Here is a 27,974-nt window from a genome sequence, read left to right on the forward strand (position 1 = left end):
CCTATGCATTACGTTACTGTAGTTTATGTCGTTTACATCGAAAGCTAAGTTAATATTTCATAAGGCGTAAATCATTGCTTATTGCATAGGGTAACGATATTACTTTCCATTTGATATAAAACAACAATCAGCATATTATATAGATTTTTATCACATTTGTAGATACAGTTTGACTACGTATATTTTATACCTCCCGGGCGTCTAATGAAACTGATTCTTCACTCGTCAAGTTAACTAAAACCTCATTATTCTGTTTTTGTATAACGTTTCATTTAACAAAAAAAAAACACACTCAAAGTTGGACATTTCCTATCACCCACTTTTTTCTTTTAAGAATAAATTAGTAGAAATTTTAGTCAACTTGACAAGTGAAGATGAACCAGGGAATTGTCCTTTGTCAAAATGTGGGGAATGGTCTCTATTTGGTAAAATGTCATCACGGTGCCGTCTACACCAATTGGTGCCATTTTCAACACATGAAAAGAGTCACCTTTTCTTGTTAACGACGCCGACTGCTGTCCACTGTGATGTCGTGTTGTAATATTCCTTAAAGTTTAGTGACTGACTAAAATGTGCAGTCATTCTGTTCGTTTCGTGTTAGGTCTCGGGCTGTAAACAAATACTGAAGAAAAGTAACATTGGTGTTTAGCCATGGCGCTTACTTTGACAGAGGATCTGATACGAAGCCGTGTCAGTTTGTCACATGACAATCTCGGTAATTATATTTAATGCGTATATCTGTGATTTGCAATTGTGACATTCTATTGTCTCTATCCGTGTGACAAGCGCCCTGAAACACGCAGTACATTTGCTACTTCGCCAATGTAGGTCATGTCTTGTCAATTTCAATACGTTTGTTTTTGTTTTGCACGTGGCTACTCAACAACAAACAGTTTCATCTGTCACATTCGGATAGTCAAGTAATGATGTTGTGATCACAATCTGAAAGGATTGCATTCCTGTTAATTGTTTCAGTTCATGTTTTCTATTTTCACTGAATATGTTGAAAATACATGCCATAACATGTCCACTGAGGCGGTGGGACCCCGGCCCACACAGGCGATATTCGTAATCGGATTATATGCTGGTCTCAGGGCATAAATCACACAGCAGTCAGATGTACAAGCACACAACACTCAAACTCCAAGAGAATGGCCACAATTATAAATCAAGTGTAAATCCAGGTGTGGATTAGGTCTATACTGGAAAGCCTGTAAGGGTTTTTAGTTTTTTTCTGAATAGATTTTAAAGGGGCACTAGACTCTGGCTACTACCCATCTGTCTAACATTAGACTGACGTGACTCAATTAGTGGCTAATGCAGTTGACCATGTCGAGAGACTCGGCCACCGCCTGTAAGACAGAGGAAATACACTTTGAGGCAATATCTATATGCATTAGGGCTGGGACAAGTCCAAATTACCCCCCCCCCCCCCCCCCATTACCCGACCCTACCCGGGTACCCACTGTAGGTTTCAGGAGCTGTCTCAAAATGTCTGATTGGGAATTTTTTATGGTTTAAACATATTTTTATTTCAAAAGAAATCTGGATCGGTAAACAAGCAAAACCTGCTTATGTAAATACCTCTCCAGGTAATTTGGAACTTTTTTAGCATAGCCCTGTCAAAACTTAGTTAGATACATGTATTAAACAATCTGGTCATGCATACACTGAAGTTGACTTAAGTTATATCTTTATTCAACCATATGAAAAATCAAAAGGAATGGATGCATAGTGAGAAAGAAAAACAAACATGAATGACTTGTAGTGTAACCATAGATTTTGAGATAAGTTTAGTCATTACGCAATATATGATCACATGACTAACCACGGGTCAGGGTAGTCCTGTGGGTACCCGGGTCCTACTCAGTACCCACCCGACCATGGTACCCGAGTTACCTGTCCCAGCCCTAATATGCATATCTCAATGGTTACCCAGGATCTGTGAAGTTTTCGATATCACAAAGGGCGCATGTTAATTAAGTTCTTTGGCCTAAACAAACAGACAAAAAGAATGGTGACAGCTCATCAGATTCTGTTGTTTGGAAATATCTCTGCAGTGAAAGCATTTTCGGAGATTTCTAAGTGTGTGGATGATGAGAGGACTAAGATTGATAGGGATAATAATGTCAATTCAACAGAGTTATGATATTAAAAGTAAACATTTGATTTATTTTAGGGCAGAAAATGAAACACCATGTTGTCATTGCATATGGTTATTGTATACTATCGTCTATAAGATGTAAACTGAACAAGAAGATAAAGTCAGCAATCTCCCCTCCTGTTGGAGTATGCTAGATCAAACGATGTATAGAGGGTATACCCCATTATCCCTTACCAGCTTTGTGAGTAATCTCACATTATGACAGATGGCTAAATTGCAAAAAAGAAACCCTCATTTGAACCTTAGTTCAAATCTAAAAAAACCCATCTCAATAGCAAAAGCCACCAGTTCAGCACTTGCCTGAAACAGAAACAAAAAACATTTTATGAATTATGCTCTGGAAATTATCCCTACCCTTTTTTGAATGTCAACTTGTTGCCATGGAAACACATTTGTACCAAACGCCAATCACTGGATGATGTACAGTTCGTTCAGTCATTGCTATGGTTAATTAAGAATTTAAACGTCAGTTTGGATGGATTCACCTCCGAGCTTGCACGTTCAATTGTTATGATTTCATACTTTGTAGTTTACTGGTCTCACCGAATAATATCGTAACAATTATTGCTTAAATTTGAAGTCCTCTGGTTTTGCCGAAGAACATTGCAACTATGTTATTTTGTCGGCTCTCGGTCACATACGTTTCCCCACTCATACTCAGTTACGCAAAGAAAAATAGTTCTTTTAATATATACAACATAATCTAGAAATATGTCAACATAATTTGATTCTCTGAACAAATTAACAAGCAATATTTGGGATAAATCAAATGTTAAAAATAGGTTACAGGAAAGTTTCTATATGACGTCACATAAGTTTGTAAAGAGGTTCATTTCGAGTCAAACAGGAGCATGAGGATGAAATTTATACTTAATTATATTCCAGATAAATGCAGGTATTAAAAAAGAAAATAGATAAGCGAGTTGATTGTAAACACCAATTGACAATTCGGGGAAACCCCCGAAAGTAGTTCCGGCAAAAGTTCACACAATCAATTTCACCAAATATTGTTCACATCATGTGAACTTTTCTGTCCGTTCACAGGAGTGTGAACTCCAAATACGCGACTATCCATTCAGCCAATCAGCATGAAAGACACAGTGTAAACTTTAAAGTATGAAATTATTTATGTTTATAACAAACTCACTTATAATGAACTGGCAAGTATAACAAACACTTTTCTTGGACCCAGCTATTTGCTGTATAAATGCTGCATACATGCTTATGTCCAACTGCAGTTATAACAAACTAAAATTAGTGGTCCCTTTGAGTTTGTTATAACAGTTGTTTACTGTAAATGTTGGTGGTGATCAAGCTGATATGGAGCACAAGGTCAAAAAAGGTCTGAAAAGGTCAAGGGTCAGGGGATTAATTCCTGAGTTTATTGTGTAGAATGGCGCGGAGGGCAACTGGTGTTTTATTACCCAAACAGGATGTAAGTAATAAAATGCTAATTACTGATTGTTTATTGTTACTTAAGTATGTCAAAATCAAAGGTCAATATACACATTTAACAATATGTGCAATGTTGTTATTTTTGTTGGATTATCAGAAATAGCAGAAACAGTGTATGTGAAACAGGATGAAAATTCACAGGAGAGATTAATGCGGCAAAGATGTCAGCCATTGAAAACAGTTGTCACTGCTGCAGCGGTAGCTTTAGGCCCCGCCCCCAAATAGGTTTGTTTTGGGAGCCGATTACGGAGCGTGTGATTTCGGCACTCTTTCTTGGACATTTAAATACTTTCTATGAATATTATCAATCTTTTCCTCTCTCCAAATTGACTAAATGTATCTAAGAAAATTGATATTCGCGGCAAAATCGCAATCATTTGATTCACTTTAGGCCACACATGCTTTTTTTCTTTGATTCATGGCCGCCGCCCCTACTGAAGAGCAGCTGTTCCACAATATAAATGAAACATAAATTTTTGATTTCATTATGTCTCAAACTAGAAATATAGACCCTCTAAAACAATATAAAATGTTATATATAAATTCCATGTCAATATCACTATCAGTGATTCAAGAAGCCAGCTGCAGTTTTAACTCCACAGCAGAATGACTTTCATATAAATAAATAAGTGATTGATGCAGCTACTTATTTTTATTTTTATTTCGACCGACCTTGTGTGAAAAAGCTGGAATAAATCTGTGAAAAATTAATAATGTGTGTGCCTACTTGCCGTTTAATCATGTTAATGGTTATAGCAAGATGAGCAGGAGGAACTTGGCCCCATTGGGTTTTGCTGTAGACTCAAATCAAATGAAAATATATCATTTTGATGAAACTATCAGGGTTTCAGATCGGTCCATTTTGTTGCACATAATGTCCTATTGTAATCCAAAATGTCCTAAAGATTTTTTCAAATGTGATAATGATATAGAATAATGTCGTATAAAAAGTGGGTAAACGTATTGACATGTCCGCTTGTCCTGTGTCCCAGCAGAATCCTGGGAGTTGACTGAAATTAGTCTTCCATTCAGACATCCATGTTGGACGTGTCACTGATGTCGTAGATGGTAATAGAGCTGAGTATCGCCTGGTGCCTTGCGATATGATTTGCATCACACACAGACTGATGATACCACTAGTGTCACGATACACCACATCAAATAGTAACAAATGATGAAGTCACAGAAATACAGCTCAAAAACCTCTTTCTTCGTACATTTATTTATTATCTCGAAAACTTTAACAAAGTAAAGCACAAGAACAAAGCAGTTTTAAATGAAAGGAAGGTTATTAGATGAAACAGTTACATGTGTAGTTGGCGCGTCCGTCCTCAGCTACCATGTCCTTGTGTTCTGCCCTGCTTACAGGTGGTGCTATGCTACTTCTGCCATAATGGGAGGTAACTCTATTGGTTCCTGTTATTTATAGCGTATTGTGATCTCACAAACTGACGATTCAAGTATTGTGTTTACTTAAGTATCAATGATTTCTTAGTCATCAGTGAATTGTTACAGGCCAAGTGATTATCGTTATCGTGATTACGATGAATAATCTGGATTCAGAATGGGCCCAGAGTAAAGGCAGGTTCCTAGACTGGCAGGGTTCCACTGAACAAGTGTGTTTGTGTTTCAGAGGATGTCAAGTCAATCTCTCTACCTGGGACGTACCATGAGAAAATTGTCAGCATCGGCAATTCATTACGGAAATTCAGCCGCCTTAAGTCCTTGGATCTGTCCCGGAATGCCCTGGATAACTTAGAGGTACCGAGTGACGAGTCAGCAGGGAAACTGTTCTGGATGATACAGAGCATGTTTTGTACAAGCCCTGGCACTGTACATTGTATTATGGAAGATAAGCATTGTATCATGGAAGATAAGCATTATGTCCATGGAAGATAAGCATTGTATCATGGAAGATAAGCATTATGTCATGGAAGATAAGCATTATGTCCATGGAAGATAAGCATTATGTCCATGGAAGATAAGCATTATGTCATGGAAGATAAGCATTATGTCCATGGAAGATAAGCATTATGTCCATGGAAGATAAGCATTATGTCCATGGAAGATAAGCATTATGTCATGGAAGATAAGCATTATGCCACGGTAGATAGATTATGTCATGGTAGATAAGCATTATGTCATGGAAGATAAGCATTATGTCCATGGAAGATAAGCATTATGTCCATGGAAGATAAGCATTATGTCCATGGAAGATAAGCATTATGTCATGGAAGATAAGCATTATGTCATGGTAGATAAGCATTATGTCCATGGAAGATAAGCATTATGTCCATGGAAGATAAGCATTATGTTATGGAAGATAAGCATTATGTCCATGGAAGATAAGCATTATGTCAAGGAAGATAAGCATTATGCCATGGTAGATAATCATTATGCCACGGTAGATAATCATTATGTCATGGTAGATAAACATTATGCCATGGAAGATAAGCATTATGTCATGGAAGATAAGCATTATGTCCATGGAAGATAAGCATTGTATCATGGAAGATAAGCATTATGTCATGGAAGATAAGCATTATGTCATGGTAGATAAGCATTATGTCCATGGAAGATAAGCATTATGTCCATGGAAGATAAGCATTATGTCATGGAAGATAAGCATTATGTCATGGAAGATAAGCATTATGTCCATATAGATAAGCATTATGTCATGGAAGATAAGCATTATGTCATGGTAGATAAGCATTATGTCCATGGAAGATAAGCATTATGTCATGGACGATAAGCATTATGTCCATGGAAGATAAGCATTATGTCATGGAAGATAAGCATTATGTCATGGAAGATAAGCATTATGTCATGGACGATAAGCATTATGTCATGGAAGATAAGCATTATGTCCATGGAAGATAAGCATTATGTCATGGACGATAAGCATTATGCCACGGTAGATAATCATTATGTCATGGTAAATAAACATTATGCCATGGAAGATAAGCATTATGTCATGGAAGATAAGCATTATGTCCATGGAAGATAAGCATTATGTCATGGAAGATAAGCATTATGTCCATGGAAGATAAGCATTATATCATTGAAGATAAGCATTATGTCATGGAAGATAAGCATTATGTCCATGGAAGATAAGCATTATGTCATGGAAGATAAGCATTACGTCATGGAAGATAAGCATTTTGCCATGGAAGATAAGCATTATTTCATGGAAGATAAGCATTATGTCATGGAAGATAAGGATTATGCCATGGAAGATAAGCATTATGTCATGGAAGATAAGCATTATGCCATGGAAGATAAGCATTATGTCATGGAAGATAAGCATTATGTCATGGAAGATAAGCATTATATCATTGAAGATAAGCATTATGCCATGGAAGATAAGCGTTATGCCATGGTGGAAAAGCATTATGTCATGGAAGATAAGCATTATGTCAAGGAAAATAAGCATTATATCATGGAAGATAAGCATTATGTCATGGAAAATAAACATTATATCATGGAAGATAATCAAGTCTTCAGTACATTTTGTGTTGTTGTATGTAATTCTTATGAATATATTCTGCAATATTGAACATTTCGACATGGTCCTTAAGATATTATGATTATATGTTTCAGGGTTTAGAGAATCTCAAACTGTTGGAAAATTTGAATCTGTATCCTTGCTGGAGAAGGTTCAACACATAGTTTCTGAGTGCATGACCAGATCTTAGTTCTCGCTAACGCTAAACAAAGTTCTGAGGACATCCCATTACGGGTGATGTCAGAACGACCTTTCATTCGACCAATCAAAGCGTCGCTTACCAGATCATGAATGTGACAGTCGGAATGTGTTTCTAATCATGCAACCTCGAAAATGTTAACATGGGGTATTCCGAACAACAGTAATGGCCCATAAGACTGATTCCGTCAAAGTTATCGTCTATCTCTCGCTTCCGTGGGATAAACTTTGAACGGAGGAGGCGTTGCGCAGTATGTGGAAGAACTGCCATACAATCTCATCCATATATTAGACGTTCCGGAATGTTCGTTTGTTCAGTTTTCAAAATTTTAATCGATAACTGTGTCAACATATTTTTCAAGCCTAGTCTTACATGAAAGTCGCCAGGTTGAAACGAGTGCCGTAAAGCTAAAGAAAGCCTCTTTCTAACTGGCTGATGTCAATTTCTTGTTAGTCATTTCAGTTGTCGGTCAAAGTTCGTGAAAGGTCGTTTCTGATGTGACCCGTAATGGGATGTCCTCAGATCTTTGTTTAGCGGCAACGAGAACTTAGACAAAAATTCCAAATCAGTCACAATCTCACTAAAATAAAGTGAGATTGTGACTGATTTGGAATTTTCGTATCAATATATCGAGTCCAAATTATCATAATGTATCACTATGTCGATTAATAATAACATTAATTATTCTTTATGTGTGTAGATAAAAATGACCAATGCAGACCTGCAATTTAAAGCTGAATATGAACCAGGCCGATCCATTAAATGCTCCCCGACCTGGCTGACCACTAGCAGTAAGGACAGCTTGGTAGGGAGAAGTTTCCCCACACTGTTGAGAAGGTTATCATGTTTGTCTGTTGCAGCCTAATAAGTCTTGTTACATGTGTTGAGATGGGTGTTGGGTTAGCCTAGTGGTTAAAGCGATGAATCACGCCGAAGTCCCACGTTCGATCCCCACAAGGGTACAATGTGTGAAGCCCATTTCTGGTGTCCCCCGCCGTGATATTGCTGGAATATTGCTAAAAGCAGCCTAACTGAACCATGCTCATACATGTGTTAAGAATCTTAACTGAATATTTTCATAAAAAGTCCTAGTTAGCTGTTGTTTACTGAAGCCTGCTGAACTAGGAAGTAACCTCTTCCCCATCACACCCCGCTGCCTTAACTGCACCAGCTACTACAACAACATCAACAGCCTGGAGGAGCTGAAGAGGCTGAAGCTGAACACCAGCCTGAAGGAGCTGGACCTCCGCCTCAACCCCATCACCCGCAGCGAGCCCGACTCCCGCCTCTACCTCATCCACATGCTGCCCAGTCTCCAGAAGCTGGGTAAGACCAGTGACGATTCATGTATCTGGATAACCTTGCGGATATACTGATATCTTCATTGTGCTACTGATATCTTCATTGTCATACTATCGCCAACGTCAATAGGTACCAACGTCATTATAGACCTAGTGATATCTTCACAGACATACCGATATCTTCATAGATCTACTGATATCCTCATGGATCTATTGATATCTTCATAGACATACAAACGTCTTCATAGACGTACCAACGTCTTTATAGACCTACTGATATCTACATGGACCTAATTATATCTGAATAAACCTACTGATAACATTATGGACCTACTGATATCTTAATAACCCTACTGATATCTTCATAGACCGACTGATATCTTAATAAACCGACTGATATCTTCATAGACCAAATGATATCTTCATAGACCTACTGTTATCTAAATAATCCGACTGATGTCTTCATAGACCAAATGATATCTTCATAGATTCATTGATATCTTTATAGACCTACTGATATGTTAATAAACCAACTGATATCTTCATAGACCTACTGATATCTAAATAAACCGACTGATGTCTTCATAGACCAAATGATATCTTCATAGACCTATTGATATCTTGTAGACTTATTGATATCTTCACAGACCTATTGATATCTTGTAGACCTATTGATATCTTCTTAGACCTATTGATATCTTCATAGACCTATTGATATGTTCATAGACCTATTGATATCTTCATATACCTATTGATATCTTGTAGACTTATTGATATCTTCATAGACCTATTGATATCTTGTAGACTTATTGATATCTTCATAGACCTGTTGATAATTTGTAGACTTATTGATATTTCCATAGACCTATTGATATCTTGTAGACTTATTGATATCTTCATAGACCTATTGATATCTTGTAGACTTATTGATATCTTCACAGACCTATTGATATCTTGTAGACTTATTGATATCTTCACAGACCTATTGATATCTTCTTAGACCTATTGATATCTTCATAGACCTATTGATATGTTCATAGACCTATTGATATCTTCATAGATCTATTGATATCTTCATAGACCTATTGATATCTTGTAGACCTATTGATATCTTCATAGACCTAGTGATATCTTCATAGACCTAGTGATATCTTGTAGACCTATTGATATCTTCATAGACCTAGTGATATCTTCATAGACCTAGTGATATCTTGTAGTCCTACAGATATCTTCATAGACCTATTGATATCTTCATAGACCTATTGATATCTTCATAGACCTAGTGATATCTTCATAGACCTATTGATATCGTGTAGACCTCTGTGATTCAGGGTATTTTATCAAACAGTTGAATTAGTTAAAATACATGTGTATGTCTGAACTGTTTCATTTTGTTGCTGTGTGGATTTGTGACTGCATTTTGTAACATTATGACAGGCTAGGCAGACTGTAAACAAACGTGATGCTTCATAGACTAGAGTAGCTTCCCTTTGAAAACAGACAATGAAAGCCAAGTTGAATAAATATGTGCCTGTATGTATTTACACCACTGTCTAATAAAACAAGTTTCAGTTGGAACTATATTTACTGTTGCAGCATTAGAAATTGGCACCATTCCTGTAGTCCTTACCAAACTGCCCAGTAGTAAAGGTATCCTAAGGACTAGTAGAAATTGGCCCATTTTAAGGGTTTTGCTATATGTTATCATTATAAGGACTAGTGGACAAAAACTGTTAGTTTCTAACCCTGCTGTTGTCACTGTCCTCCTGGCTAATGACTGACCAGCTGACGTAATGTATTGATGCACACATTCCAGGGAAACTTGCAATCATCAGGTTTTTCGACAACAGAATTTCAGAATAACATTATATGATATGAGGTTATCATGCTTGTGTATTTTTGAATGGTAAATGACCTGTATTGGGAATAAGCACTTAGCCCGTGGCAGGTAGCTTTTCTGTTTGGCTGCTTGAAATTTTTCTCCACTTGCCCAACTGTTAGATAATTGTAAGGCTACAGATTCAGTTTTATCACAACTCCTTGTAGATTCTCAAGTAATTGCTTGCATTATTTCAACTGAATCAAGACCTGATTTGTCTCTTAGTTTAGCGACTTTTCAATATTTTTAATGTCTGAATGCAGGCGGGAACACTTATGAGTCACCTGCCCGACTGACTTAGGGGGATTTAAAATTATTTCAAACACTGTTGTCAAACCAATGACTACAGGTCTTGTTGAGTGAGTGGAGTGTGTTGCTGTGTTCAGATGACCGGGGTGTCCGTGACCGGGAACGCCAGGCGGCCTTGGTACACTTCAGCTCCAGTCAGGCAACAGAGATGACACACCATCCCCCGGAACACGACCCTCCCAAGAAGACCACCCACCCCAGAGCCGAGTTTGTGAACAAGTTACAGAAGCGACCCACAGGTACAGCAGACGTTAAGGATAACACAAGTAGCTGGACATACCATACAAATAATGTACGAGCAAGCAAAGCCTTTGGTATTGAATGTTCAGTTGCAGCATGAAAGTAACAAAAAACTGCATAATAAGATTGACATACAACCTGAGATTTAAAATAAATAAATGAAAATATACACAAATATGCTGCACAGACATTTCATGCAGTAAAACTGGAAAACACCTGAATGTATGGGTTTTCTTATGCATATCATTCATGGTTAGGTTAGTAGTTGATGCTGCCTGTCATGTGAGATCTTCAGTCCATCAGACCCGTGAAGATCCGGGGTAGAATAGGTCTTCAGCAACCCATTCTTGCCGTAAAAGGCAACTATGCTTATCATAAAAGGCAACTAATAGGATTGGGTGGCCAGACTCGCTGACTTGGTTGATCCATGTCATCGATCCTAATTGCGTGGAATGATGTTCATGATGTCAGTCACTGGATTGTCTGGTCCAGACTTGATTATTTACAGACCGCTGAGTGCTGCTTACAACAACAAACAAACCAACAGTCCATCAGACCACATACAGCAGGGTAACCTAGTGATGTGTGGCATGTTATTTACCCAAAATGGTGTAATTTTAGAACTAATCCAAAATTGTTATGTATTGTAGAACTGCTATGATAAATAATGCATGTGGAGTTATGCTGAGAGTCTGTATAAGATAGGTTCTCTTCCCAGCCAAGGGGGCAAAGACAAATCCTTAGTTTACATGATGAGGTTTGAATCCCAGATCTGCCTTGACATCAAGATGAAATACTGTTGTGGCATCATTCTTATTCACGGCTGCAGTCCTCGATGATGACGATGTTGCGGTGTTGGATCTGATCGCCCACACGGGAGGTGACCTAGCCCAGCCCCGCCCCCTGACCGGCTCAGCAGCCCGACAAGACAAGGCGGAGGAATACACCCTGGATGGTAGGTTTCATCATGCAGTATTACTAAAGAAACATTAACGATTATTTTAAAGAATGTATTTTAGTTTTGTCTGTTTAATGACAGGTTTGGGGTTCTATAGAGGCATTAGAGAAATGGAGTTAGTATGGTTTTACGCTGCTTTTAGTAATATTCCAGCAATATCACGGCGGGGGACACCAGAAATGGGCTTCCCACATTGTACCCATGTTGGGAATCGAACTCAGGTTTTCCGTGTGACAAGCGAACGCTATTAACCACTAAAAATTGAGACTTCACATACCTGAATGTAACCATGGTAAGAACGTCATTACTTCTCCATCATCTCTGAGCATCTCAACTTGGTGTTCAGTGTCTGGGTAAAGTCGACCCTGTCGGTATTGTGTTCAGTGTCTGGGTAAAGTTGACCCTGTCGGTATGGTGTTCAGTGTCTGGGTAAAGTCGACCCTGTCGATATGGTGTTCAGTGTCTGGGTAAAGTCGACCCTGTCGGTATGGTGTTCAGTGTCTGGGTAAAGTCGACCCTGTCGGTATGGTGTTCAGTGTCTGGGTAAAATCGACCCTGCCGGTATGGTGTACAGTGTCTGGGTAAAGTTGACCCTGTCGATATGGTGTTCAGTGTCTGGGTAAAGTCGACCCTGCCGGTATGGTGTACAGTGTCTGGGTAAAGTCGACCCTGCCGGTATGGTGTACAGTCTGTTTCTGGGTAATGTCGACCCTGTCGGTATGGTGTTCAGTGTCTGGGTAAAGTCGACCCTACCGGTATGGTGTTCAGTGTCTGGGTAAAGTCGACCCTGTTGGTATGGTGTTCTGTGTCTGGGTAAAGTCGACCCTGCCAGTATGGTGTTCAGTGTCTGGGTAAAGTCGACCCTGTCGATATGGTGTTCAGTGTCTGGGTAAAGTCGACCCTGTCGGTATGGTGTTCAGTGTCTGGGTAAAGTCGACCCTGTCAGTATGGTGTTCAGTGTCTGGGTAAAGTCGACCCTGTCGGTATGGTGTTCAGTGTCTGGGTAAAATCGACCCTGCAGGTATGGTGTACAGTGTCTAGGTAAAGTCGACCCTGTCGATATGGTGTTCAGTGTCTGGGTAAAGTCGACCCTGCCATTATGGTGTACAGTCTGTTTCTGGGTAATGTCGACCCTGTCGGTATGGTGTTCAGTGTCTGGGTAATGTCGACCCGTCGGTATGGTGTACAGTGTCTGGGTAAAGTCGACCCTGTCGATATGGTGTTCAGTGTCTGGGTAAAGTCGACCCTGCCGGTATGGTGTACAGTGTCTGGGTAAAGTCGACCCGTCGGTATGGTGTTCAGTGTCTGGGTAAAGGCGACCCTACCGGTATGGTGTTCAGTGTCTGGGTAAAGTCGACCCTGTTGGTATGGTGTTCAGTGTCTGGGTAAAGTCGACCCTGCCGGTATGGTGTTCAGTGTCTGGGTAAAGTCGACCCTGTTGGTATGGTGTTCAGTGTCTGGGTAAAGTCGACCCTGCCGGTATGGTGTACAGTCTGTTTCTGGGTAAAGTCGACCCTGCCGATATGGTGTACAGTGTCTGGGTAAAGTCGACCCTGCCGGTATGGTGTTCAGTGTCTGGGTAAAGTCGACCCTGCCGGTATGGTGTACAGTCTGTTTCTGGGTAAAGTCGACCCTGCCGGTATGGTGTACAGTGTCTGGGTAAAGTCGACCCTGTTGGTATGGTGTTCAGTGTCTGGGTAAAGTCGACCCTGTCGGTATTGTGTACAGTCTGTTTCTGGGTAAAGTCGACCCTGCCGGTATGGTGTACAGTCTGTTTTTGGGTAAAGTCGACCCTGCCGGTATGGTGTACAGTCTGTTTCTGCTTCAGGCTTGAAGAGTCTTGACAGTGATAAGCTGAATCAAACAGACCCACCCAGGGAGTCCAGACCAGACAAGGTGAGTGGTAGAGTTAGGGCTAACGCTGTTGCCTGAGGACATCCTATTACGGGTCACGTCAGACTGACCTTTCGCGAACTTTGACATACTTATGGAATGACTAACAAGAAGTCGACAATAGCTAATCAGAAGGCAGCTTAATTGAGCTTCACGGCATGAGTTTCAAACTGGCGACTACGCTTCGAACCATATTTTGAAATATACTCGATTAAAAAATTAAGAACTGAACAAAAGAACATTCTGGAATGGCTAATAGATTATCTAGATTGTATGAATACAGACATGAAGCCCATAACTGTCATTCAGAATACCCTGTTTGGTTTTTTTCGAAGTTGCATGGTCAAAAATGACCTGTAATGGGTTGTCCTCAGATCTTTGTTTATCGGTAGCGACAACTAAGATCTGATTTTAATGAGATTGGGTTCATCTATAAAACAAGGTGAAGAGTTGGTCCTCATGATGAGAATAAGTCCATGAAGTCTGAGACTGTCTCTGTGATTCCAGAAAGCTGAGGGCCGTCGCCCCAGGTCCTCCTCTGTTCCGGATGAGGATGAGGATGAGGATGTGATGTCTGCCTACAGGAAGCGCTATCCCAACATCCCCAACGTGCCGGCGTCAGACAGAGACCGAGGAGGAGACAGGAGGAAGAGGTCGGTCTAACTGGTTTTCTTGGTTACAGACACTGTTCCCTGCATCGCTATATCTGGGGATGGTGTTTGGATGATGATGATGATGATGATGATGATGATGAATGTTGAACTTTTTCAGAGTGGACCCGAATCTGGAGTATGCGGACGAGATGGATGCCTACACCAAGTTCAGGAGTCATGGCTACTTCACTCCTCACCCTGGTGCAGGTATGACATGCTTTGTCAGTGTGTGTGTGTGTGTGTGTGTGTGTGTGTGTGTGATAGGCAGATGGATGGAGACAGACAGGCAGATGGATGGACACAGACAGGCAGATGGATGGACACAGACAGGCAGATGTATACAGACAGGCAGTTAGATGGACAGACTGGGTAGGTGGAACAGTATAGTGTCCATCCATCTGCTTGTCTCTGTCCATCTGCCTGTTAGTGTCCATCCATCTGCCTGTCTGTCTCCATCCATCTGCCTGTATATCTCCATCTGTCTGTCCATCCATCTGCCTGTCTGTGTCCATCTGCCTGTCTGTCTCCATCCATCTGCCTGTTAGTGTCCATCCATCTGCCTATCTGTGTCCATCAGCCTGTCTGTCCATCCATCTGCCTATCTGTGTCCATCCACCTGCCTGTTTGTCCATCTGCCTGTCTGTGTCCATCTGCATGTCTGTGACCTGCCTGTCCATCTGCCTGTCTGTCTCCATCTGCTTGTCTGGTTCCATCTGTCTGTTAGTGTCTATCCATCTGCCTCTCTGTCTGCATCTGCCTATCTGTGCCCATCTGCCTGTCTGTCTCCATTTGCCTGTCTGTGTCCATCTGCCTATCTGTGTCCATCTGCCTGTCTGTGTCCATCTGCCTGTATGTCCATCTGCCTATCTGTGTCCATCTGCCTGTTAGTGTCCATCCATCTGCCTGTCTGTGTCCATCTGCCTATCTGTCTCTGTCTGCCTGTTAGTGTCCATCTGCCTATCTGTGTCCATCTGCCTATCTGTGTCCATCTGCCTGTATGTCCATCTGCCTATCTGTGTCCATCTGCCTGTTAGTGTCCATCCATCTGCCTGTTAGTGTCCATCTGCCTATCTGTGTCCATCTGCATGTCTGTCTCCATCTGCCTGTATGTCCATCTGCCTATCTGTGTCCATCTGCCTCTATGTGTCCATCCATCTGCCTGTCTGTCTCCATCCATCTGCCTATCTGTGGCCACCTATCTGCGTATCTGTGTCCATCTATCTGCCTATCTGTGTCCATCTGCCTGTTAGTGTCCATCCATCTGCATGTCTGTCTCCATCTGCCTGTATGTCCATCTGCCTATCTGTGTCCATCTGCCTGTCTGTGTCCATCTGCCTCTGTGTCCATCCATCTGCCTGTCTGTGTCCATCCATCTGCCTGTCTGTGTCCATCCATCTGCCTCTATGTGTCCATCCATCTGCCTGTCTGTGTCCATCCATCTGCCTGTCTGTGTGTCCATCCATCTGCCTATCTGTGGCCACCTATCTGCGTATCCGTGTTCATCCATCTGCTTGTCTGTCTCCATCTGCCAGTCTGTATCCATCCATCTGCCTATCTGTGTCCATCTGCCAGTCTGTATCCATCCATCTGCCTATCTGTGTCCATCTAACTGCCTATCTGTGTCCATCTATCTGCCTATCTGTGTCCATCTATCTGCCTATCTGTGTCCATCTATCTGCCTATCTGTGTCAAACTATCTGCCTATCTGTGTCCATCTATCTGCCTATCTGTGTCCATCTATCTGCCTATCTGTGTCCATCTATCTGCCTATCCGTGTCCATCTATCTGCGTATGTGTCCATCCTTCTGCCTGTCTATGTCCATCTGCCTATCTATGTCCATGTATCTGCCCATGTCCATCCATCTGCCTATCTGTGTACCTATCTGCCTTTGTCTGTCCATCCATCCATCCTGATCTTCCGAAACACAAGAAACATATCTTTCATTAGCCACATTTTGACACCTTTTTCTGAAGATGAAGACGACCTTGAAGTGAGTCAAGTGCCAACGGAACGTGAGTCATATCCAGAACCTCCCAGAATGCAACATGAGAGGGGAAGTGAGGCAGAACAGAGGCTGAAGCAGACGGGACAGAACCACCATCGGAACAGCAGTGCACCGAGGCAGAACGCAGAAGTAAGCGCTTCATGACACGGCTCCAAGGTGGAGTTTGACATATTTGTGGCTGTTGATGTCCCCGCATCATGCTGTGTTCACAGTGGGTTCATAACATGGACGTGGAAAGGGTCCCTCTTATCTTTCGTCAGCATTTACTTCCCTAAATTAATATTTACTGTGATGGGTGCAGAATGATTGACTGTCCAGGTAACCATGGTAACCAAGTGTTCATATGTCTGCAGATTGAAGAGACCCTTCAAGAGCTGGGTATTCCTAAAGACCTGCCACAAGACCCTCGTCAGACACAAGAGGAGAACGCCATCAAGGTTCGTCTGGAGCAAAACCCTCAAGGGAGGGAACTCTTGTTCCGGTTGATGGATCTGGTAGACCGATATTGGAACGGGACCAAATCTCTACATAAGAATGCAAAGTTCAAAGGTAGAGTGTCTGAGTGGTGGAGTGTCTGAGTGATGGAGCGTCTGAGTGGTGGAGCGTCTGAGTGGTGGAGTGTCTGAGAGGTGGAGCGTCTGAGTGGTGGAGTGTCTGAATGGTGGAGTGTCTGAGTGGTGGAGTGTCTGAGAGGTGGAGCGTCTGAGAGGTGGAGCGTCTGAGTGGTGGAGCGTCTGAGTGGTGGAGGGTCTGAGTGGTGGAGCGTCTGAATGGTGGAGTGTCTGAGTGGTGGAGTGTCTGAGAGGTGGAGCGTCTGAATGGTGAAGCGTCTGAATGGTGGAGTGTCTGAATGGTGGAGTGTCTGAGTGGTGGAGTGTCTGAGTGGTGGAGTGTGTGCTCTATCAACGCTACCTTTCAGCTGTTCACTATTATAGAATGGTAAATGACTTTAAATTGCATGTTAATAACAGATTGTTAGGTTTAGGTCTCACCCACCCACTCACTCACTCACTTACTGGCTCACTCACCCTCTCACTCACCCACTCACTCACCCACTCACTCACTCAACCTCTCACTCACTCACCCTCTCAATCACCCACTCACTCACTCACTCCCTCACTCACCAACCCACTCACTCACTCACTCACCAACCCACTCACTCACTCACTCACTCACTCACTCACTCACGAAACTACTCACTCACTCACTCACTCACCAACCCTCTCACTCACTCACTCACGAAACTACTCACTCACTCACTCACTCACCAACCCTCTCACTCACTCACTCACTCACTCACGAAACTACTCACTCACTCACTCACTTACCAACCCACTCACTCACTCACTCACGAAACTACTCACTCACTCCCTCACTCACCAACCCACTCACTCACTCCCTCACTCACCAACCCTCTCACTCACTCACTCCCTCACTCACCAAACCACTCACTCACTCCCTCACTCACCAACCCTCTCACTCACTCCCTCACTCACCAAACCACTCACCCACTCACTCACTCGCCCACTCACCAACCCTCTCACTCACTCCCTCACTAACCAACCCTCTCACTCAATCCCTCCCTCACTCACTCACTCACTCACCAACCATCTCACTCACTCCCTCACTCACCAACCCTCTCACTCACTCCCTCACTCACCAAACCACTCACCCACTCACTCACTCGCCCACTCACCAACCCTCTCACTCACTCCCTCACTAACCAACCCTCTCACTCAATCCCTCCCTCACTCACTCACTCACTCACCAACCCTCTCACTCACTCCCTCACTCACCAACCCTCACTCACTCACTCACTCACTCACTCACCAACCCGCTCACTCACTCCCTCACTCACCAAACCACTCCCCTACTCACTCCCTCACTCACCAACCCTCTCACTCACTCACCAACCCTCTCACTCACTCCCTCACTAACCAACCCTCTCACTCACTCACTCACTCACCAACCCTCTCACTCACTCACTCACTCACCAACCCTCTCACTCACTCACTCACTCACCAACCCTCTCACTCACTCCCTCACTAACCAACCCTCTCACTCAATCCCTCCCTCACTTACTCACTCACTCACCAACCCTCTCACTCACTCCCTCACTCACCAACCCTCTCACTCACTCACTCACTCACTCACTCCCTCACTCACCAACCCTCTCACTCACCCACTCACTCACTCACTCACTCACTCACTCCCTCACTCACCAACCCTCTCACTCACTCACTCACTCACTCACCAAACCACTCCCCTACTCACTCACTCACTCACTCACCAACCCTCTCACTCACTCACTCACTCACCAACCCTCTCACTCACTCACTCACTCACCAACCCTCTCACTCACCAACCCTCTCACTCACTCACTCACTCACCAACCCTCTCACTCACTCACTCACTCACCAACACTCTCACTCACCAACCCTCTCACTCACTCACTCCCTCACTCACCAACCCTCTCACTCACTCACTCACTCACCAACCCTCTCACTCACTCCCTCACTAACCAACCCTCTCACTCAATCCCTCCCTCACTCACTCACTCACTCACCAACCCTCTCACTCACTCCCTCACTCACCAACCCTCTCACTCACTCACTCACTCACTCCCTCACTCACCAACCCTCTCACTCACTCACTCACTCACTCACTCACTCACTCACTTCCTCACTCACCAACCCTCTCACTCACTCACTCACTCACTCACTCACCAACCCTCTCACTCACTCACTCACTCACTCACTCACCAAACCACTCCCCTACTCACTCACTCACTCACTCACCAACCCTCTCACTCACTCACTCACCAACCCTCTCACTCACTCACTCACTCACTCACCAACCCTCTCACTCACTCACTCACTCACTCACCAAACCACTCACCCACTCACTCACTCCCTCACTCACCAACCCTCTCACTCACTCCCTCACTCACCAACCCTCTCACTCACCAACCCTCTCACTCACTCACTCACTCACCAACCCTCTCACTCACTCACTCACTCACCAACCCTCTCACTCACTCACTCACTCACTCACCAACCCTCTCACTCACTCACTCACTCACCAACCCTCTCACTCACCAACCCTCTCACTCACTCACTCCCTCACTCACCAACCCTCTCACTCACTCCCTCACTCACCAACCCTCTCACTCACTCACTCACTCACTCACTCACTCACTCACTCACTCACCAACCCTCTCACTCACTCACTCACTCACTCACCAAACCACTCCCCTACTCACTCACCAACCCTCTCACTCACTCACTCACTCACCAACCCTCTCACTCACTCCCTCACTCACTCACCAAACCACTCCCCTACTCACTCACTCCCTCACTCACCAACCCTCTCACTCACTCCCTCACTCACCAACCCTCTCACTCACTCCCTCACTCACTCACCAAACCACTCCCCTACTCACTCACTCCCTCACTCACCAACCCTCTCACTCACTCCCTCACTCACCAACCCTCTCACTCACTCCCTCACTCACCAACCCTCTCACTCACCAACCCTCTCACTCACCAACCCTCTCACTCACCAAACCACTCCCCTACTCACTCACTCACTCACTCACCAACCCTCTCACTCACTCCCTCACTCACCAACCCTCTCACTCACTCACTCATTCACTCACTCACTCACCAACCCTCTCACTCACTCACTCACTCACTCACCAAACCACTCCCCTACTCACTCACTCCCTCACTCACCAACCCTCTCACTCACTCACTCACTCACCAACCCTCTCACTCACTCACTCACTCACTCACCAAACCACTCCCCTACTCACTCACTCCCTCACTCACCAACCCTCTCACTCACTCCCTCACTCACCAACCCTCTCACTCACTCCCTCACTCATCAACCCTCTCACTCACTCACCCACTCACTCACCCACTCACTCCCTCACTCACCAACCCACTCATTCACTCCCTCACTCACCAACACTCTCACTCACTCCCTCACTAACCAAACCACTCACCCACTCACTCCCTCACTCACCAACCCTCTCATTCACTCACTCACTCACCAACCCACTCACTCACCAACCACTCACTCACCAATCCACTCACCCACCCACTCCCTCACTCACCAACCCAGTCACTCACCAACCCACTCACTCACCCACTCTCCAACCCACTCACCCACTCAAAACCCACCCACCCACCCAATCACCCACTCACTCACCCACCCACTCATTCACTCACTCACTCTCTCTCACCCACTCACTCTCTCACCCACTCACTCACTCACTCTCTCTCTCACTCACCCACCCACCCACTCACTCACTCACTCTCTCTCTCACTCACCCACCCACCCGCTCATTCACTCACTCTCTCTCTCACTCACCCACCCACCCACTCACTCACTCACTCTCTCTCTCACCCACTCACTCTCTCACTCACTCACTCACTCACCCACTCACTCACTCACCCACTCACTCACTCTCTCTCACCCACTCACTCTCTCACCCACTCACTCACTCACTCACTCTCTCTCTCACCCACCCACCCACTCACTCACTCACTCTCTCTCTCACTCACCCACCCACCCGCTCATTCACTCACTCTCTCTCTCACTCACCCACCCACCCACTCACTCACTCACTCTCTCTCTCACCCACTCACTCTCTCACTCACTCACTCACTCACCCACTCACTCACTCACCCACTCACTCACTCTCTCTCACCCACTCACTCTCTCACCCACTCACTCACTCACTCACTCTCTCTCTCACCCACCCACTCACTCACTCACTCACTCTCTCTCTCACTCACCCACCCACTCACTCACTCACTCACTCACCCAATCACTCTCTCACCCACTCACTCACTCTCTCTCTCACTCACCCACCCACTCACTCACTCTCTCTCTCACTCACCCACCCACTCACTCACTCACTCTTGCAGGCCTTGCGTTGAACCAGCTGGAGAAGGTGCTGATGGGCAGTGGCTCTGTTCCTGCACAGACTCAGAGAGAAGTGCACCACCTCCACGAGCAGCTGCAGCGACTGAAAGACGACAACATCGTGCTGCGCGACCGCGACGCTCGGAACAAGGCCAACTTGGACGGGTCATCAGCCAATGAAACACATCTGAAGAACTCCCTCCAGAAAGCTTACCAGGATGTGGTACGTGGTGCAGCACAACAGTCTATGGAGCAGACACATAGCCTCAGTTGGCCTCAAGTTGCCCTCATGTTGCCCCCATGATGCCCTCAAGTTGCCCGTCCTTGTTTCAGTCAAAACATTCTGAGGCAGTAGAGTTAGGATAGTCCATGTGCTACAATCCCTTTGTGGAACAAGGGCCTGGCACTCTCTAGGTTGCATTGATGTGCAAACTTCACCAACACATTGATGTTGACACTGATGTTGATATTGTTGTTGATTTTGTTGTAAATGTTGACACTGATGTTGATGTTGATGTTGATGTTGACAATGATGTTCACACTGATGTTGATGTTCACACTGATGTTGACACTGATGTTGATGTTGATGTTGACACTTATGTTGATGTTGATGTTCACACTGATGTTGACACTGATGTTGATGTTGATGTTGACACTTATGTTGATGTTGATGTTGACACTTATGTTGACACTGATGTTGATGTTGATGTTGACACTTATGTTGATGTTGATGTTGACACTTATGTTGATGTTGATGTTGACACTTATGTTGATGTTGATGTTGACACTTATGTTGATGTTGATGTTGACACTTATGTTTATATTGTTGTTTATATTGTTGTTTATATTGTTGTAAATGTTGACACTGATGTTGATGTTGACAATGATGTTGACACTGATGTTGATATTGATGTTGAGATTGTTGTAAATGTTGACACTGATGTTGATGTTGACACCAATGTTGATACTGATAGTGATATTGATGTTGATATTCCAGGAGACTTTGCGGGACCAGCTTGACAAGTATGTCAGTGAAAACCGGCGGTTAGCAAAGAAGCTAGACAGCCAGGAGACATTCTCGAGCTATCAAGGGGGCGCTGCTTCCTCCATGTCAACTGTGAACCAGACACAACTAGGTACACACATGCCGCCACTCTCATGTCTTATCTATGGAGTTTGTGGATATTTGTTACAGTCTTCTTCTGGAAAACTGTACTGATTTTGAGCCTTCAAACATTATGCCAGTTCCAGATACAGTAAACTTGTTTATAACAAACTTGCGGATGTAACGAACTGTTTTTTTGGTCCTAGCCATTTGCTGTATAAAAGATGTTTATATGTTTATAACGAAGGTTATCAGAAGGTTATAACAAACTAAAACTAGTGGTCCCTTTGAATTCGTTATAACCATAGTTTACTGTAATTTTAAATAAATAATTATCATTTTGAACTTCTCTTATTTTCTATGTCAAATTCAAAATGATGACAAAAGTTTAAAAGTATAATATATATCTTTGTCCTTGACGCCCACCCATAAAGTGATGCCCACCTAATGTTTCAGACGACCTACAGCGGCAGAATGACGCCCTGCAACGCGAGATTGAAGGCCTGCGGGGTCGGCTGAAACAGTTCGCTCAAATGCAGGAGCTGGCGAACATGCTGCAGGATAGTCACAAGTAGGTCACAGTCACAAGTAGGTCACGGGTCACAAGTAAGTCATGGGTCACAAATAGGTCACAGTCACAAGTAGGTCACAAATAGGTCACGGGTCACAAGTTGGTAAGTTGGTTGATTTGTTGTTTGATTTATTGTTTTACGCTGCACTCAGCAATATTCCAGCTATATGACGACGGTCTGTAAATAATCGAGTCTGGACCAGAAAATCCAGTGATTGATATCATGAATATCGATCCATGCAATTGGGATCGATGACATGTATCAACCAAGTCAGCGAGCCTGACCACTTGATCCCTTTAGTCGCCTCTTACTAGCATAATCTTCTTTTTCGGCGAGCATGGGTTGTTGAAGACCTATTCTATCCTGTATCTTCACGGGTCTAGGTCACGGTCACAAGTAAGTCACGGGTCACAAGTAGGTCATGGGTCACAAGTTGGTCACAGAAATAAGTTAGTGACAGGTCAGTAGTAGGTCACTGTGAATACCACATGTGGCACAACCATTTCCAGAACTGATGCAGATCTAGATACAAGCAAAGATCTTTAACATCAGCTATTCAAGTAAACACTCAAACATTAGCTCTTAAGAGATATTATTCCAACAAACAGATTAAGAAGAAATCAGGCAAATAATAACTACTGAATTGATAAGAATACATGACAAATTAAGAAACACATTTATTGAAATAAGAGAAAATCGCAGTGGAGATCCATTATCTTATTTACAAAGATAGCATCTGTATAGGAGGCCTGCTTAGTTCCCAGGAAGCCTGCATACATCACTATGTCCTTCACAATTTAGAAAATCCTTCGGCAGCCAATTCCAGACTTTTGTAGTGACTTTACCAAGGGGTTCTCAGCTACCTTTTGGGATATGATACATATCCTGATACCTAGTCACCACGTGATACGTATAAGGATACACATGTTCGATACTTGAGGTTTACACCAGTAGTTGATATGGGAGACATACTCACCAGTTTGTTCATACGGAATTGTTTTCAGCTGCCGTGGATCTTCTGTCCTGCCCATGTCTTACAGGAATAGTTCCTATTTAACAATCAATAATATATGTTGCCAGGTCGCTAGTGCAGACCAACGACCATCTGCTGAAGGAGATGAGCGACACGCGACATCGACACATGGAGGAGGTAAAACAGCTGCACTGGAGCTACGACCAGCTGAAGAAGACCATGAGTTACCTCCCCTCCCACAACAACTCCAGTGTGTCTGCGGGGCGATACACGGACACTGAGATGTGAGAGCTGTGACACTGGCCGTGTGTGCTCTGACACAGAGGAACCTCAAACCTGGCTGACCTCCTACTTCCTGGAAAAGTCTGGCGAAGGTCAACTTTGTAAAGCTTATATTTGAATATCAACTGAAAGGCTTCACAAAGAATTCAGCCATTTCAAAGTGATACATTGAAACACACAGACACATTTAGATAAAATGACTCAATCTGTCCCAATGTGAGGATGTTCATGCTGTTGAGCAGGGACGATTGATTTGTCTCAAGTTGGAGGAAGAGGGCTGAAGGTCAGCTTGAACGTAGATGTAACTATCGCCAATTAGCAGTAAATCTTACACTATCTGCAATCTAGAAACTGCCTAAATGTTGGTGAGTCAAGTCTGAACCATGATGTATGTACTTACTGTGTGTCAAGCGAGGTCGCGTCTCTACCCACCTATTGATACAGTCAACTCTCATTCCGTCACTGGGGCCAGGTCTTTCATTCTTTGTTTATCATCATTTGTTTTCTGACAGCTGGAATCATGTTGAGTACAATTCTTGATAGCTAGATACATTGTCTGCGTGCCATGTTGACTGAACAGACAGTTAGATCATGTAGCGAGATGAGAACATGTCAACAATCCGGTGATGAAGAGCAGATGGCAGCAGTGGGATGAAAATGAACATGTACATAGTACAGACTTACTTTTGGTGAAATATGTTTGTGTGAAAACATCAGATCTGCCTTACAGCCGCAAGAGAGTTAACTGACTATGAAAGTCTAGTTTCCACCCTTGCTGAACTAGCCTGGAATTTCTGGGCTCAATTGTATCGCCATCAATTGCTATTATGAGTTATGTCCCTTCTATGCCCCTCCTATTGACCAATCAGATTCCACCTCTCATATCATACCATATGTTTCAAATAAAATGGCATCGCGCAGGCAATTTTGAAAACATCTGTTAAGTTGTCGGAACACTGACGTTGCAAGTATTTTTAATTGACCGAAATCTGCACAGCAGTTTATGAACTGGATATCGATTTCGTTAGGGATTTTGATTGGACTATGCATTAATTCATTAGTCCAAAATAACTCCATAATTCCAGCCTTATTCAGCAAGGGTGGAAACTGGACTTTTATAGTCAGTTAACTCCCTTTCCTCGAGAAGATCAGACAGCAGTGGGTTCAGCATGGTAACGCAAATTGTGCACAAGCTCCATTATAACAAGACAAGCAGATTACGTCCTATGAAACTCTATGACGTCATGATGTCTGAAAAGGCTGACCGACTTGTATAGGCTTTTACAAGACAGTGTCGGGCCAATCAGATAGCTGGAGTTATTCGCTGTAATGAAGAAGGCTTCTACTTGGAGCAAACAGTTTATCAATGTGTCACGACCCCTTGCCGACACTTTAAGCTAGTTGCAATTCATCGTGTGCTTAATGGTTTTTGAGGAAATTGTGAAGAAGAGTTTAGAAGTACCACCATTGATCATGTTCACAAGCTTGTGTGATTGATAGTAGACGTGGGATGGTTGGATCATTGAGTTGGCCATGTGGAACTGCTATAAGTGACAGTGTGAGTGAGAGTTGACTGTATCTGTGAACTGTAGAAGACGGGTATTCACTGTTTTGCTCACTAGACAATCTCAAGGAGAAGTCTTATTGTTTACAAATCTGTGAAGATCTAGGTAAGAACAGGTTTTCAGCAATCCATGCTTGCCGTAAGAGGTGACTGACAGGATGGGGTGGTCAGACTCAAGGACATGGTTGATGCATGTCTCGATCCCAATTACGTAGATCGGTGCTCATGATGTCAATCACTGGATTGTATGGTCCTGCCTCGATTATTTACAGACTGCCGTCATATAGCTGGAATATTGCGCAGTGCAGCATTAAACAACAAACAAACACACAAACATAATGCTAACAATGATGTCACACAGGTGTGCACGGAATAGCACTGCAAGGATTGTACTAATTCACCTGACACCGCTCCTTGCAACATATTCTGCCACAATACAAGTTGCATCAGCCGGCTGTCGTGTGCTGGGAGGATTATTTGTACAATGCTGCATCTGATGGTGTGTACTTTGTTCTGTTGACTTTAGTTAACATCAGGTTTTTGTTCTCATCTCCATTGATGATGACGACTGACAACACTCCTCACAGTGGCATGTGTGGAGACTCCACGCACCACCACCACACAGTGCAGGCTCCAGCTGTGGCACTACAGCAGATGTTAGCGCCGAGAACTAAACAGATTACATCCACATTATTCCCAACAAGAAACATCAGGGAATTTTATTTGATGAAATAATTGATCATACAAAATATTTCCAATGATTTAGGTCAGTGTCCTTTTCATCATGTCTGAAGTCGGGCATATGTGACGTCTTACTGACATGAGTGGTGGCTAGTGGAACGTTACTAACCTTTTGGTTGCTGTTTGGCAGATGACCGACCGTAACCCCTGAAAGTGATGATATTAGGTGTTACGAGAGATGGTTGTTGTCTGTCAGGTTTGATGTGTGAAGAAGCTCACGCCAGCTGCCTCACTGTTTGTACCGACCCCGATGTGAGTGTACACACGGTACAGGGGTAAAGTAATTGTATCCTGTGTGTATAACGTATCCATCAACAAGATAGGTATTGATATATATGTATACATAGACCTATATGGACATTTGTGTACCCTATTTCTAAGATTCCTGAGAAATCATCCAATCTCAGTAGAAAACTTCATTCTTAAAAGTTTATCTGAAATAAGTGAAAATGAAATATGTTTTACTCATTTATTGATTACAATTAAATCATTTGTTAACACGCCGTCTAACTTGAGGACACCCATTTATAATCAATTTAATGGGTTCCATGTTTGTGAAACCGTTATAGCCCAACTACCAGGATTCCTAGCTGCGCCTGGTGCCTGGTGCCTGGTGCCTGGTTTCTGCACATTCCAGCCTCAGTCAATAACCTCGACGATAGGATAGACCCATGTAACCTCATGACAACCTCAGAATGCTGAGTTTGCTGAATATATCCAGTATTGAAGAACTTGTGTGCTTCCTCTCTTACTTCCCACAGCCTCCATTGTGTAGAGCCAAAGAAATCAGTGGACTGAATGTACATGAACGATGTAATGTATGAATCTGTACAGGGTTATTATTTATTGTGATCATTGTTTGAATATTTCTTTTGTATAAAATAAATGTGATGCCAACTCTTCCTGCTGCCTGATGTTTTAAAGACAGCATGACTGAAAGTTGACTACCTGAGTTACATCCCTTAGATGACAGGATCTCCCGGGCAATGGTTTGAATCGTGGAATTGGTCTAATTATGATCCTTGGTCTGTTGACACCACACCTGTGCTTGTGGGTTTCACAAAGGAGTAAGTCTCCACTACCTACATCAACTTGGACAGAAATGAGTAAACCCTTGCTTGAAACATTACGATATACCTATGCACTTAATCTTATGTGATCAGATTCCTGACATTGATGTGAAGCCATTTCTTTGTCTGTGACAGTGACTGCTGATGAAGCATTAAGAAATAATTCTTCTTCT

At 43.3% G+C, this 27,974-nt stretch overlaps 1 protein-coding gene across 1 annotated transcript; it reads left to right on the forward strand.

Moving 5' to 3' along the window:
* Window positions 1–644: 644 nt before the first annotated feature.
* LOC139444824 (centrosomal protein of 72 kDa-like) lies at window positions 645–27,621 on the forward strand. Its single transcript, XM_071225801.1, has 15 exons — window positions 645–715; window positions 5,253–5,380; window positions 7,220–7,257; window positions 8,495–8,649; window positions 10,890–11,051; window positions 11,882–12,007; window positions 13,839–13,906; window positions 14,411–14,556; window positions 14,675–14,763; window positions 16,531–16,691; window positions 16,916–17,111; window positions 21,497–21,717; window positions 22,492–22,630; window positions 23,056–23,170; window positions 24,252–27,621. Exons 1-15 carry the CDS (start codon window positions 652–654, stop codon window positions 24,430–24,432), a joined length of 1,989 nt encoding a protein of 662 aa, XP_071081902.1. The 5' UTR covers window positions 645–651; the 3' UTR covers window positions 24,433–27,621.
* Window positions 27,622–27,974: the final 353 nt, after the last annotated feature.

Source organism: Haliotis cracherodii, unplaced genomic scaffold (assembly GCF_022045235.1).
Source record: "Haliotis cracherodii isolate W230 unplaced genomic scaffold, xgHalCrac1.p SCAF_10, whole genome shotgun sequence".
NCBI classification, from domain to species: Eukaryota; Metazoa; Mollusca; class Gastropoda; order Lepetellida; family Haliotidae; genus Haliotis; species Haliotis cracherodii.